General features: G+C 38.0%; 1 protein-coding gene across 1 annotated transcript in view; it reads left to right on the forward strand.

Moving 5' to 3' along the window:
• The window catches only part of syt7b (synaptotagmin VIIb), a 189,188-nt gene that overhangs the window by 119,589 nt on the left and 53,054 nt on the right, over nt 1-16,545 (forward strand). Inside the window, exon 5 of the mRNA XM_051715768.1 lies at nt 636-755. Coding sequence (XP_051571728.1) covers nt 636-755 — 120 coding nt within the window. The remainder of the gene's footprint in view (nt 1-635; nt 756-16,545) is intronic.

Raw genomic sequence — 16,545 nt, forward strand, 5'->3', positions numbered from 1 at the left:
AGGGAGCCTGCCCAGGTTTAAAGCACTTCTTTGAACTCCAAGGATATTTTTACAAAATTCAAGCTGGAAGATTTAAACTGGACTTTTGTCCTAGGTCTCATAATTCAGTTTAGATTTGGGGCCCCAGATTTCACAGATGGGTCTGATGATTCTGTCAAAGATTTTCAGCCACAATTTAATAGGAAGGTTAAATTTAAATAGTGATTTTCTTATGCTATAATATGCCCGCCAAGCCTTGTCTGTTAAGTCTTTTACTGCTAGATCAAATGGTCCAGAGGCCGAAATTGTCAGACCTAGATAATTAAAACTAGTAACATGACTAAGATTTATTCCCCTGAGTGTAAAAATATATTTTTTGTCCTCATGGTGATTTTTCTTTTGAAAAATTATCACTTTTGACTTGTCCATGTTGGTAATGCCCAACTTCTGCAGTCATTTTCAAGAATTGAGATCTGCCATTTTTCTGTTGTCTGTCTCTCTACACAGGCAAGGCTTTGTCAAGCCAATATTCACTGTTATGATTATCTTTCCTTTTCTAGGTTATAATGGTTGCTTCCTCTCACCTGCATCATTACATATTTTGCTCAAGTTTTCTTTGTTTGGATGTTTGATTCTGCTTCTGTGTTTTGTAACAGAGAGGGGAAGATGGTTGTGCTGTCTCTCGCAATTGGATTGGCCGAGCAAGATGACTTTGCCAACCTTCCAGACTTACAGGAGGCACCACCGAGCAAGGAAACGCCTCCTACTGACAAAAGGTAACAATTTATTTAAGGGGCTATTCACACCATATTTTAAAAACACATTTTTGTGTCCATCTGCACTGTTTTTTTTATAGTTTTTCTATGTAAGCAGGTGCTAATTGGACATCTTTGATCACTGCACTGTATCTTGCTGTATTTGCAGCATCGTGTGCAGGAGTGGCATATTTTAAAATGCCATTTAAAATGTGTCTCAAGACACCTGCGTTCTACTTGTTGCGCTGCTTCTAGTTTTTTAATGAAAGAATGTGTTTTCATCTGAATGGCTTTTAATTCAAACAGAAAGACTTCAAAAAACTGATGTGCTGCTGTACTCCTACAAAATGTCAAACAAAAATTTTTGCGGATATATGCATTTTTTAATTATCTTCCGGGCTAATGGGCCATATATTTTCTGTTCAGGGCCAGTGGAATTTCCTCCGAGTAGGCATGGGAGGCAGTGCCTCCTCAAAAATTTCGGATAAGAAAAATAATCGACTGTACATAAATAAAACAAATAAAATATTACGTGAAAAAATGTGAGCTCAAATAATGTGTATAGCATTCATATTTCTAAAATTACACTGTCCAACAGTGACACCAGCGGATAAAGTTTCAGAAGGTGGTATCACCACCCTTGCCTCCTTTCAGCTCATTGCGATCTCCTTGAGCGCCTAAGAGTGGCATGAATGTGATTTGGGTAACTGCGGAATATAGTGAGAGGAGGTGATGTCACCACTTTGATTTGATTGGTCATTACCCTGTCATTCATTTGTCAATGCGATATAACCCAGCCCACATATCATGCTGACAGCAGATCCGCAGATGAACGTGCACGGAGCGAACTGGTGAAAGTGGGTGGATGTTTACAGAATAAACAACTAACTGACATGGAAAACACTATTTCTGGTCACATCTGAATTAAAATAAACTTGAAATGATTTGAAATAGAACATGAAATCTTCTGTAAGTGAGCCGGTTTTTGGTGAGCACTTCTGTTTAAGGAGCACCTCCATGCCATCATGACACCTGTGGTGCTTACCGAGGAGTAAGTGATCCAAAAATTAGAAGACTATTAAAAATAATAGCCAAACAACAATTAATAATAATAGATACATGAAATATGCTTGTTGCTCTATAACTGTAAGTATTGTTTTTGAAGCAATGTACTGTTAAAAAAAAAAAGAAGGTAGGCATTAACATACGTTTTTCATTTTAGTATGGTTTGATAAATAGTCTGTTAAAATGAGCATACAAAACAATACTGTATGCTTGTTAATAGTGTAAGTTAAAAGGTATCCATATCCCTTCACGTACACAAATAATATATATATATATAGAGAGAGAGAGAGAGAGAGAGAGTATAATATACTGTATATATATATATATATATATATATATATATATATATATATATATATATATATATATAGTTCATATATTTGGTCATAAATATTCAAATTCTACTTTGATTTGGGAAAATATATGTTACATATATGAAAACAGCCATTTTTTGTAGTATTACAATGTGACTTTTATTTTGTGACTTTTATACAATGTGAAAAAGTATGTGACTCTTTATATCAGTGAAATAATTATACATATATATATATACAGTCATCTGAAAAAGAAAGTACACCCTCCTCGAATTCTATGGTTTTATGTATCAGGACATAATAAAAATCATCTGGTCCTTAGCAGGTCTTAAAATTAGGTAAATACAACCTCAGATGAACAACAACACATGACATATTACACCGTGTCATGATTAATTTAACAAAAATAAAGCCAAAATGGAGAAGCCATGTGTGAAAAACTAAGTACACCTTATGATTAAATAGCTTGTAGAACCATCTTTAACAGTAATAACTTCAAGTAATCGTTTTATGTATGACTTTATCAGTCTCACACATTGTTGTTGAGGAATTTTGGCCCACTCTTCTTTACAACGTTATATATATATATATACAGTTGAAGTCAGAAGTTTACATACACTTAGGTTGAAGTCATTAAAACTCATTCTTTAACCACTCCACCAATTCACAGATTAAAACTATAGTTTTGGCAAGTCATTTAGGTCATCTTCTTTGTGAATGACACAAGTAATTTTTCCAAAAATTGTTTACAGACAGATTGTTTCACTTTTAATTTGACTGTCACAATTCCAGTGGGTCAGAAGTTTACATACACTAAGTTAACTGTGCCTTTAAGCAGCTTGGAAAATTCCAGAAAATGATTTCAAGCCTTTAGCCAATTAGCTTCTGATAGGAGGTGTACTGAATTGGAGGTGTACCTATAGATGTATTTTAAGGCCTACCTTCAAACTCAGTGCCTCTTTGCTTGACATCATGGGAAAATCAAAAGAAATCAGCCAAGACCTCAGAAAAAAAGTTGTGGACCTCCACAAGTCTGGTTCATCCTTGGGAGCAATTTCAAAATGCCTGAAGGTACCACATTCATCTATACAAACAATAGTATGCAAGTGTAAACACCATGGGACCACGCAGCCATCATACCGCTCAGGAACACATTCTGTCTCCTAGAGATAAATGTAGTTTGGTGCGAAAAGTGCAAATCAATCCCAGAACAACAGCAAAGGACCTTGTAAAGATGCTGGAGGAAACAGGTAGAGAAGTATCTATATCCACAGTAAAACGAGTCCTATATAGATATAACCTGAAAGGCTTCTCAGCAAGGAAGAAACCAGTGCTCCAAAACCTCCATAAAAAAGCCAGACTACAGTGTGCAAGTGCACATGGGGACAAAGATCTTACTTTTTGGAGAAATTTCCTCTGGTCTGATGAAACAAAAATGGAACTTTTTGGCCATAATGACCATCGTTATGTTTGGAGGAAAAAGGGTGAGGCTTGCAAGCCGAAGAACAGCATCCCAACCATGAAGCATGGAGGTGGCAGCATCATGTGGGGGTGCTTTGCTGCAAGAGGGACTGGTGCACTTCACAAAATAGATGGCATCATGAGGAAGGAAAATTATGTTGATATATTGAAGCAAAACTCAAGACATCAGCCATGAAGTTAAAGCTCAGTCGCAAATGGTCTTCCAAATGGACAGTGACCCCAAGCATACCTCCAAAGTTGTGGCAGAATGGCTTAAGGACAATAAAGTCAAGGTACTGGAGTGGCCAACACAAAGCCCTGACCTCAATCTGATAGAAAATGTGTGGGCAGAACTGAAAAAGCGTGTGTGAGCAAGGAGGCCTACAAACCTGACTCAGTTACACCTGTTCTGTCTGAAGGAATGGGCCAAAATTCCAGCAACTTATTGTGAAAAGCTTGTGGAAGGCTACTCAAAACATTTGATCCAATTTAAAGGCAATGATACCAAATACGAACAAAGTGTATGTAACCTTCTGACCCACTGGGAATGTGATGAAAGAAATAAAAGCTGAAATAAATAATTCTCTCTACTATTATTCTGACATTTCACATTCTTAAAATACAGTAGTGATCCTAACTGACCTAAAGCAGGAAATGTTTTCCACGATTAAATGTCAGGAATTGTGAAAAACTGAGTTTAAATGTATTTGGCTAAGGTGTATGTAAACTTCTGACTTCAACTGTATATATATAAATATATTGTTTAGTTTGTATTTTACAGTCTACAGAGTATTTAGAGAGTTATCAGCCTTCAGTTAGCATCACTGGCGGCATCAATCCAGAGGAAGTGGAGATGACCAAATCAACAGTTAGTCATTCGCAAGTTCCGAAGCACAAGGTCCGTTCTTTGCTAATCAAGTTCTCAATCCACACAGTCATCACAAAATCGATGGTTGCCTTGTGTAGCTTAGCCTGTTATCAATCACTCTGTCAGTGACTTGTAGCAGTGACTTTACTCCTCCTTGCTCGCTTCAAAATTTGACTTTAGCATTCAACATGTTTAGGATTATAAAGCGCAGAAGTGTGGTGAAAACAAATGTGGTTTTCATGCAATTTGGATATTTTGGTTTTTGGTGACTTTAGATTTAATTTGTTTAGTGTTATAAAGCACAAAATAATAGGAAAAATGTGGGGTTTTCCTGAAATGTGGATATTTTGGTTTTTGGTGACTTTAGCATTTAGTATGTTTAGCGTTATAAAGTACAAAATAAGAGTGAAGGTTTTCCTGCAATTTGGATTTTTGTGACTTAAATGTTCAACGTGTTTAGTGTTATTAAGCACAAAACAAGTGTGAAAACAAATGTGGTTTTCCTGCTATATGGATTTTCTGGTTAGCATAACAACAATACTGATTTATACTGGTGAATGCTAATGTAAGTTTTTCTTATTCATACAAATAATCTTATATGTTTGTTTGTGCTTGTTTCTTTGTCTGGCTAATTTGGTCTGTGTTATTAATTTTTTTTCTGCTATCATCACACATTCCCCTTGTTAGCCCCCTCCCCCTCCCCCTCCCCTCACTTTTCTCTCTCTCTCTCTCTCTCTCTCTCTCTCTCTCTCACTGTGATCTGTGTTTTAGTGAGGTGATGGGGATCGCAGTGGGGGTGTGCTCATTATAAGAGAGTGTGTAGTCCCACCTAAAAATACACCCTCCTCCGTCTGGCTGAGATGCATATCGTGCACAAACACACACACACATAGAGTTCTGGCTTCTGCCTGGAGAATAAGTCTTGACTCTTTAAACACACATCAACCCACACAAATACACACACACCACTTTATAGTCAGACACACACAGGAATTTAGCACAAACTCTCAGAAACAGACTAGTTAAACTGCAGGGTAGATGTGTGTGTGCAAGGACAGATTTTTCCATTCGGTCCTGGAAGTTTAATTCCGAACTGTCTCGTTCCTGCTGAATTTTACCCCTTGTCCCTCTGCACCTAACTTACAGTATAATGATTTTCTTCCCACCCAGTCCCTCTTAAATAATGTCCTGTTCCTGCAATACTGCATTTTTGAAGTTGTTTTTTTCTTCATGGTTTCCACAGTCTTGGAAATATGGAAATGAAAACTTTAATTTTCAGGCCTGGGAAAGTCATAGAAATTTTTATAGTGAATATGTATAAATAGCTATGGAACATTTAATCAGCTAGAAATTGCTCTTTTGTGAGTGTAATCTACAGTAAAGTATTATTATTGATTATAAAATAAATCCTTATCTAGTAATCAAAAACGTCTGGAAAAGTCTTGGAAATGAATTGGTGATAAGGTGTAGGAACCCTTATTCTTCTAAATAATGTCATAAAGCACCATTCCGTAAATTTAATTAAGGATTTAATCAATGAAATTCCAAAGCACATATAACTGCTTCTCATGTTTAGGCCTACATAAAATTCAAAATTTGTCATTGTTCCTCAGATGTAAACATGGAAGTTGTAAACTATATTAAACTATTCAAACAACTGTCCATAAACAGCATGTTGTTTGTTGAGGAAGATCATTTAGTAACAATTAACATACACTATATTGCCAAAAGTATTCGCTCATCTGCCTTTAGACGCATATGAACTTAAGTGACATCCCATTCTTAATCCATAGGGTTTAATATGACGTCGGCCCACCCTTTGCAGCTATAACAGCTTCAACTCTTCTGGGAAGGCTTTCCACAAGGTTTAGGAGTGTGTTTATGGGAATTTTTGACCATTCTTCCAGAAGCGCATTTGTGAGGTCAGACACTGATGTTGGACGAGAAGGCCTGGCTCGCAGTCTTCGCTCTAATTCATCCCAAAGGTGCTCTGTCGGGTTGAGGTCAGGACTCTGTGCAGGCCAGTCAAGTTCTTCCACACCAAACTCGCTCATCCATGTCTTTATGGACCTTGCTTTGTGCACTGGTGCACAGTCATGTTGGAACAGGAAGGGGCCATCCCCAAACTGTTCCCACAAAGTTGGGAGCATGGAATTGTCCAAAATCTCTTGGTATGCTGAAGCATTCAGAGTTCCTTTCACTGGAACTAAGGGGCCAAGCCCAGCTCCTGAAAAACAACCCCACACCATAATCCCCCCTCCACCAAACTTCACAGTTGGCACAATGCAGTCAGACAAGTACCGTTCTCCTGGCAACCGCCAAACCCAGACTCGTCCATCAGATTGCCAGATGGAGAAGCGTGATTCATCACTCCAGAGAACGCGTCTCCACTGCTCTAGAGTCCAGTGGCGGCGTGCTTTACACCACTGCATCCGACGCTTTGCATTGCACTTGGTGACGTATGGCTTGGATGCAGCTGCTCGGCCATGGAAACCCATTCCATGAAGCTCTCTACGCACTGTTCTTGAGCTAATCTGAAGGCCACATGAACTTTGGAGGTCTGTAGCGATTGACTCTGCAGAAAGTTGGCGACCTCTGCGCACTATGCGCCTCAGCATCCGCTGACCCCGCTCTGTCATTTTACGTGGCCTACCACTTCGTGGCTGAGTTGCTGTCATTCCCAATCGCTTCCACTTTGTTATAATACCACTGACAGTTGACTGTGGAATATTTAGTAGCGAGGAAATTTCACGACTGGACTTGTTACACAGGTGGCATCCTATCACAGTAACACGCTGGAATTCACTGAGCTCCTGAGAGCGGCCCATTCTTTCACAAATGTTTGTAGAAGCAGTCTGCATGCCTAGGTGCTTCATTTTATACACCTGTGGCCATGGAAGTGATTGGAACACCTGAATTCAATTATTTGGATGGGTGAGCGAATACTTTTGGCATATGTTAACATTAGTTAGCTACAGAGGTGGTTAGAGTAGCCAAAAATTGTACTCAGGTAAAAGTACAATTACTTAAAAAAATAAATAAATAAATAAAAATTACTCAAGTAGAAGTAAAAGTATTAACATATTTAATAATAATTAATAATTACTTGAGTAAGAGTAAGAAAGTATCCAATTAAAAGAGTACTCAAGTATTGAGTAACTCGTTACTTTCTGAAATGACATATTGGACGTTTACTCTCCTATATTCCAGTACATAATACACATTTAACATGTATTACAGAAATATTTTTATTATTATTATTATTATTATTATTATTAATGGAAATTCTGTCATCATTCACCCACCATGTTGTTTCAAACCCATATGACTTCCTTCCATGAAACACAATAAGAAGATATTAGACAGAATGTTGCCTGAGTCACTATTTATTTTCAGTTAATGTATTTATATATATATATATATATATATATATATATATATATATATATATATATATATATATATGTCAGTCCCTAACTTTCTGTCTAACATCTTTTGTGTTCCACAGAATACAGAAGGTCACTCAGGTTTGGAACAATATGAGGGTTGGGAAATGATGTCAGAATGTTAAATTATGGCTGAGCTATCACTTTAAAGGCATAGTTCACCCAAAAATGAAAATTCTCTCATCATTTACTCACCCTCATGCCATCCCAGATGTGTATGACTTCCTTCCTTCTACAGAACACAAATTAAGATTTTTAGAAGAATATCTCAGCTCTGCAGGTCCATACAATGCAGGTGCCAAAATGTTGATGCTCCTAAAAGCACATAAAGGCAGCATAAAAGTAATCCATAAGACTCCAGTAGTTAAATCCATATCTTCAGAAGTGATATGATAGGTGTGGGTGAGAAACAGATCAATATTTGTCCTTTTTTGCTAGACATTGTTCTCCCTGCACAGCAGGGGGCGATATGCAGAGAAGAACGTGAATCACCAAAAACACAAGAAGAAGAATGTGAAAGTGATCCGTTTCTCTGTTTCTCATCCACACATTCTCATATCACATTGCTTCTGAAGATATTGATTTAACCACTGGAGTCTTATGGATTACTTTTATGCTGACTTATTTGATTTTTTTTTTGTTTTTTGTTTTTTTTACTTTAAAATGTTGCCACCCATTCACTTGCATTTTATGGACCAAAAGAGCTGAGAAATTCTTCTAAAAATCTTAATTTGTGTTCAGCAGATGAAAGAAAGTCATACACATCTGTGATGGCATGAGCGTGAGTAAATGATGAGAATTTTCATTTTTGGGTGAACATTCCCTTTGAGGGCTCTTGTCAGATCTGGATGAATTTGTCAGTAAGAGAGGTTTTGAAACCTTTCCAGTAATGATTACAGTGAAAACTTGAACAATGTCCCACAAGGATATTATAAATAATGCTGAAATATAAACCAAAGCAAGATCACATTTTATTAATGCCTGCTTTCGCTATTTCATAGCTTTTAAAGTCCTGCGTGGATTCTTATTTCAGTATAATTACATTTTTCAGTGTCGAAAGAGTTTAGATCATTAGTTCTGTACAGCAGTACCACCGCTCTCTAAACGTAGAGTACGCAGCCTGCGTAGGGCACCAACTCCTGTCGTGGAACACTCGCTGTGTCTGAAACTGCCCCATATACACTATATAGTGCACTATTTCGGGTGTCCATCATTTTGTAGGAGTGTCTGAATTCTGAGTGAGCCACTCGTTCCCTACGTTTGTTCACTCATTCTTACCCACAATGCACTCTAATTTCGAGTGTACATTTGATGTACACTCAACGATGGTTAATTGCCCATAATCCACCGTGGGGAAGACTTACGAGCTGGGAGCTTACTGTTTCCTTCACTCCTGCAATATTTTATTTCATGCTGAATGTATTAAATTACTTTTTGACAAATCATTACTTGATTAACATAATAGCATATAGAGAGGCAAAACATACAGATACATTTTAAAATGTACTCTTTATTAACATTTATACAGAAGTATGCCATTAAGCTGAAGAATTCTTTATTTACTAAATAATTCACTGAGGTGATATTATTTTAACTCAGGAGACTGCACACAGTGGAAATGATAATTCTGTGTATGATTTAAATATTCGTTTATAACATGTAGGTTATGAAAACTTTGGTGCTGTTTATGATCAGATGAGGGCGCTTTGCACCCAGAAACACTACCCATCTTTTATTGGAGTTCAAAGATGCTAAAGTATAAAAAATAAATACAATAATGTACATTAGATAAAATGTGTTTACTCTTTATATGAACATATATATTAAAAATGACAAACAGAATGAAGATTTATGTATTAATATATTATTTAATAAGAATAACAAGTAAGGCCCAAGTATTTCATATGTGTCGTTGTTTCTGCGACAGTCCCAGAGCTCCGACACTCGGTGTATACGTCAGCGTCCAAATTCACTCACTCATTTCATTCACTCACTGCTGAGATATAGTGCACTAACTGCCATTCATTATATAGGAAATAGTGAATGAGTGAACGTGTGAACGATTTCGGACACAACCACTCTCTTCGCCATACGATCACCTCGAGCCCGCTCATCTCTCACGCGCGCGCCTCGCGCCCCTCACTTTGCACATGCAGAAATGCTGTCTGTTCACACTCCAGTTGTCAATCACGCGAACGGCAGAGCAAAAGGCATTTACACTTAACGGATGTTTACATGGATTTATACAGTTAATCAGCCTGAAGTAGCTGCGATAGTAACCATTAAATGCGTAAATACTGCTCATGACACGCGGGACATAGTGCACTGATATATTGCTGCACTGATTTAAAAATGAACATTTAAAAACTGTTGTCATAAGAGCCCAGTTACAGAATCACCCTGAAAATGACCATCTCATTACACAGAAAAGCCCGCATTAGCATTAATGCCACAACTTACCTTGATGTGCTGCCTTAAGTTTCAAGTTTAATCTTGAAATATCAGCTTGTCTTGGTGTCAAATGAAGGCATTGCATGACAAAACTATTCTTTTTTTCACTATGCGGAGTGAAGAAAGTGTTTCACTTTGAAGAGTTTGATGCTGCAGCAGTGATAGATTCGTCTTGAGTGACAGTCTGTGACAGCGCACGCAGCTGCGTGAATTTGCACTGCCGTAAAAGTCCCATTCAATAATCTCTCAGTAAATTCCACATTATATAAAATTAAACCCAGTAATGTAACGACAGGAACGCCACCCATTTTAAAGAAGTAAAAATAAATTTTTGAGAGTAAAAAGTACCCACTTTTAAACCTACTCTAAAAGTACATTTACATTTACATTTATTCATTTGGCAGACGCTTTTATCCAAAGCGACTTACAAAAGAGGAAAACATAAGCGAATCATCTTAGGAGACAGTGGTATGAAAAGTGCTGTATTACAAAGTATCACTAGCATCATAATAGTATTCAAAACAGAATAAAGTGCAACAGAAATATATATATATGCTGGAGCAGACCCAGTGACTGTTCTGTATGCCAGCATCAGAGCCTTGAATTTGATACGTGCATCAACCGGCAGCCAGTGGAGAGAGACAAGGAGTGGTGTAACGTGCTCTCTTTGGTTCATTAAAGACCAGACGTGCTGCTGCATTCTGGATCATTTGCAGGGGTCTAATAGCACATGCAGGGAGGCCTGCAATGAGAGCGTTATAGTAGTCCAGCCTAGTTATGACAAGTGACTGGACAAGCAGTTGTGTGGCATGTTCAGAGAGGAAGGGTCTTATCTTCCTGATATTGTAGAGTGTAAATCTACATGATCTTGCAGTCTTTTGAGATGTGGTCTGTGAAATTTAGTCTGTTGTTGATGGTTACCCCTAGATTTCTGACCGATTTGGAAGGCGTTATTGTAGTTGCACCCAGCTGCACGGTGATGTTGTGTTCAACAGCAGGGTTGGCTGGAAAGACAAGGAGTTCAGTCTTGGCTGGGTTGAGTTGTAGGTGGTGCTCCTTCGTCCAGGCTGAGTTGTCCGCCAGGCAGGCAGAAATTCAAGCAGTCACTGTGGTGTCGTTGGGCTGGAAAGACAAGTAGAGTTGCGTGTCATCAGCGTAGCAGTGGTAAGAGAAACCATGTGCCTGAATGATGGGTCCCAGTGATGTTGTGTATATAGAGAAAAGAAGTGGCCCAAGCACTGATCCCTGAGTTACCCCAGTAAGTAGCTGATGTGGCTTGGATACCTCACCTCTCCAGGCTACCTTGAAGGACTTACCTGAGAGATAGGAATTAAACCAGTCAAGCACAGTTCCTGTCCATCTCAGCAACTCAGTGACAGACAGCAGGGCAGCCTCGGTGGAGTGTCCACTTTTGAAGCCTGACTGATTGTCATCCAGCAGCTTGTTCTGTGAGAGATAGGCAGAGATTTGATTGAAAACTGCCCTTTCAAGTGTTTTTGCCATGAATGGGATGAGAGAGACTGGTCTGTAGTGTTCTATTTGTGTGGGATTAAGTGCGGGTTTCTTCAGCAGCAGGGTTATTCGAGCCTGCTTAAATGTAGTGGGAAAAGTGCCTGTAAGTAGAGATGTGTTAATTATGTATGTGAGTGCAGGTAGGATGGACGGAGAAATGGCCTGGAACAGGTGAGAAGGAATGGGGTCAAGGGAACAGGTGGTGGGGTGGTTGGAGAGGAGGAGTTTAGAGACCTCAGTGTCAGTCAGAGGAGAGAACATAGAGACAGAAGAGTTGCATACAGGAGACAGGTATTTGACAGGGTGTGGTGCTGAGAATGTATTGCTGATGGTTGTAACCTTATTAGTAAAAAATGTGGCGAAGACATCTGCTGTCAGTGATGTGTCTGGTGGTGGAGGGGGAGGGCAGAGAAGTGTGAGTGTTCTAAACAAGCTGCAAGTGTCTGTGGTGCTGTTGATCTTGTTCTGGTAATGGAGGTTTTTGCAGATTAAACATTATCTGAAAAAGTTGCAAGCAGAGACTGTTATTTACCTAGATCTGCTGGATCTTTAGATTTCCACCATCTCCTCTCAGCTGCCCTGAGGTCAGTCCGATGTTCATGAAGGACGTCAGACAGCCAGGGGCTGGGTGGTGTAACACGTGCTGGCCTAGAGGAGATATGACAGATGTTGTCTAGACAGGTTGTTAAAGTAGAGCTTAGTGTGTCTGTGGCAGTGTTTACATTAAGCGTGGTAAATACACGCTTAATGTAAAAGTAAATTTTTTTCCAAAAGGTTACTCAAGTAAATGTAACAGAGTAAATGTAGCACATTACTACCCACCTCTGGTTAGCTAGTTAAATTAGTTAACATGAACTAACAATGAACAATACATTTTCTGCACTTATCAATCTTGGTTAATGTTAATTTCAACATATACTAATACATTTTTTTAAATTACACACTTTAAAAGTTATATATGTTAGCATTAGTTAATGCATTATGAATGAACATAACCTAAAAATGAACCATTGTATTTTTTTACATTAACCAAGATTAATAAATTCTGTAAAAAAAATTATGTTGTTCATTGTTAGTTCATGATACCTAATGCATTTACTAAATTAAAGGAATAGGTCACCCAATTATGAAAATTTGCTGATAATTTACTCACCCTCAGAGTTTCTTTCTTCACCAAAACAGAATTTAAGATTTTTAGGATTTCATTTCAGGCCTCCTCCTTTAAACAATGCAAGTGAATGTACTCCATTTATTGACAGTCCAAAATGCATATTTAGGGTGCATCAAAATAATCCACACGACTCCATTTAACAAATAAAGTTCTTAACCCAAACGATTGATTATTTTTAGAAACAAAACAATACTTATATTCTTTTCAACTACAAAATGTTCGCTTCCGTACATCTCTGCGATGTGCGCTGATGAGAGGGATGACGTAAGCTCGTTGGTAAGGTCACGCGTGGAGGAGGAGGCAGGAAGCGCGTCATTGTGTACAAGAGAAACTTGCACAGACCACAGACCAAGAGCCATTCACAAACCAAAACAGTCCAAAAAAAATTTCAAACACGATGTCAGAGGATTTTGATTTTAGAAGAGGAGATGGAGTTTTTCGCCCAACCCTACCTATTTGAGCCCAAATACACCTCTCATGAGCGCACATCACAGAGATGTACGGAAGCGAACATTTGTAGTCAATGCCTGACTGATACTCTTACATTTGCTCACTGAAATTATTGGAAGAGCCAAACCTGTTAATTAGAAGGGAGTGTCCACATACTTTTGGCCATATATTGTAAATTTTAAGGCTGTTTTAACACTTAGTTCAACTGCTTGGTTTGAGATCAAACCCCCCTCCCCTTGCCCCCAGGACTCTTTTCAAATTGTACTTTTGGATCCGAACACAACGGAAGTTCACATCACAGGTCGGAAGTTTTGCTGTTTGAAAGTTTGTCTGTGCTTGCTGAAATACGAATCCCTGCCCCCATTGGCCGAAGCTAGAAGTGCTATTCTGCTATTGAATGTATGGCACCTGTGAGCTTCAGTTTCTGAGTGAGATATTTACAGTTGGCACCAAAAGCAAGTTGATGTATTGATGTAATACAGTCAACGGCAGATTTTATGAACTGTAACCTAACCCAAACCCCAACACTAAACCTAACCGTCAGTGGAGTAAAAATGTAATTTTAGAGCAAAAATGCAACCTCAAAATCACACTTATTATTGCTTACGTGAACGTGATTTCTTCTTGGTTTCCATGAGACCAGAACCTACGTTTCGGAGGTTGCTTGCTCCAGTAGCACTACAGGGAAAGGTGACCATGGTTGAAATGATGCAAAACTGTCTGATGTGTGATGGTGCTTGTCGGTAATGCGTCAGTATGGGTTCATTTCAGGGTAGCATCATGATGATTTCGTGTCTGATCATGTTGCATCAATGTGGGAATGAGTCTATTAACTGTATTATTGAAGCAGTTTACTGTTTTATATAATCCCTTTGGATTTCCACCAAACTTTTCACTCACAGAACGACATTTGCATTTGTCTGGCGCAAATGCATTGCAAGAGATTTGAAGCATGCAAGGTGCTTTCCGAAGGCAGTTTATTCAGAAACAACCAGCTGTGAGAAATGCGTTATAATATAATAACTGTCGTTGGGTGCATGCAAGGATGCAAATAACACATCATCAATAGCAGTTCACTTTTGCGAGTTAGAACAGATTGCATTCATACCAATTGCGAAGTGTACAAAAAATAAATTAGAAAAGATAACATATGTGAATAAATTGTTGGCATAGACTTCACTGCATGATTATTAGATACAGTACATTAATACTCATTCGATGAGTATATCATATATATCAATATGATATATATACTGTATATACAGTATATATCTTTAGTTAACTCTACCTTTGTAGAGGGCTTTTTGAACCATAGTCATCCAGCAAAGAGCAGTGAGTGATTTTCTTGTCTGTATTGTTGATTGATTAGTATTAGCAACTTCATTGATTTAATGTTTTTACACTGTAAGGTCTAATGCACAGGTCCATTATTTTGACAAAAAATTTTTTTTCTTTTTTTTCTTTTTTTCTTTTCTTTTATTTTGTCCCAACTGTTTACATTTACTTGAGACATAATAGACTTATTTCACTGTGAATTCAGCAACAGCAGAAAATGGGTCTGTGCTTACCACTGAAGTTGGAAGTGTTGTTGAATGTATGGGCATATGTGAGCTCCATTTTCCGGGTGAAATGTCCACAGAGTGGCGCCAAAATGAGTTGTATTTTTAGTTGTAAATGATGTGATTCAGTCAACAGGTATGTATATTTTATTAACTGTCACCCTTACTTAAACCTCGACCCTAAACCTATCAGTGGATTACAAATTTAATCTTGGAGGGAAGATGCAAAGAGGCAAGAATCACACTAACGTGGTTCTCACAGGACCAGAACTAGAGTCTCTGATGTTGCTCATCGCAACACACTATCAGTAGTACTAGAGGGAAAGGTGACCACATATGAAATGATGCAAAACTATCTGATGGGAGATTGCACTTGAAAGTAATTTGGCAGAATGTGGTTCATTTAAGGGTATATGAACTTTGTGAAAAAACATGTTGATTTCCTGTGTGATCATGTTGGACATAACAAACTGTTTGTATATTTATACCTCACCAGGCAGGCATTTTGACCAAGAACTGCATTTTACCATTCTTGACATTCACACAGAAAAGGTTTACTGAACATGGTTTTCTAAACAAAATGTGGTTGTGAATCCTGAAAATTAGTTATAGTCACTATAGTCACTCTGGTTCATAAACTGTGTGTGAACATAAACATATTTGGTAACACTTAAAAATAATGTTCCATTTGTTAACATTAGTTAACAACATTAGTTAACATGAACTAACAATGAACAATTCTTTTACAACATTTATTCATCTTAGTTCATAGACTCATTTTATTGATGATAATGACAGTGAAGTAAGCTTAGTCTTGGCGGACTAGATCTGCTTTACGCATGCTGCTGCTGCTGCTGCTGCTTGACATGAGCCAGCATTCTGCTGTTGGCAGAAAAACATGATGCTGCTGAGACAGAAGAGCCATGCAGCTGCTACTGTACCAACATCAAGATAAAGCCCCTGTAAAGTAGATCTAGACATGTGGTGCTGGGGGGGTGGAGGGATAGCGCTACACATACTGCACTGCTGTAGCCATTTCCCTGTGTATTGCCTGAGGTGAGTAGCAGCTTTATATATTTTGACACAAGGGAAAAGCTTCTGATTGGGTGCGTAGGTCGAACAGGTGCAGCTTGTCCTATCAGCTGAGCCATGTAGAGTTTCCTAAATTAATTTAATTGTCATTTAATGTTAATTTCAACAAAGTAATACATTCATCATATCAACAGTTGTATATGTTAACATTAGTTAATGTACTATGAACTAACATGAACTAACAATGAACAATTGTATATTATTAACTAACATTAACAAATATTAATAAATGATGTAAAAAAATATATTGTTCATTGTTAGTTCATGATACCTAATACATTAACTAATGTTAACGAATGGAACCTTATTGTAAAGTGTTACCACGTATTTACTCTAAAACAGGATTGAAAACCGTATTCTGCTGCTGTGTAGTGCGGGCTATTTCTCCCTCTTTTTCTTTTGCTCTCTCTCTCTCTCTCTCT

Source organism: Myxocyprinus asiaticus, chromosome 2 (genome assembly GCF_019703515.2).
Source record: "Myxocyprinus asiaticus isolate MX2 ecotype Aquarium Trade chromosome 2, UBuf_Myxa_2, whole genome shotgun sequence".
NCBI lineage: Eukaryota > Metazoa > Chordata > Actinopteri > Cypriniformes > Catostomidae > Myxocyprinus > Myxocyprinus asiaticus.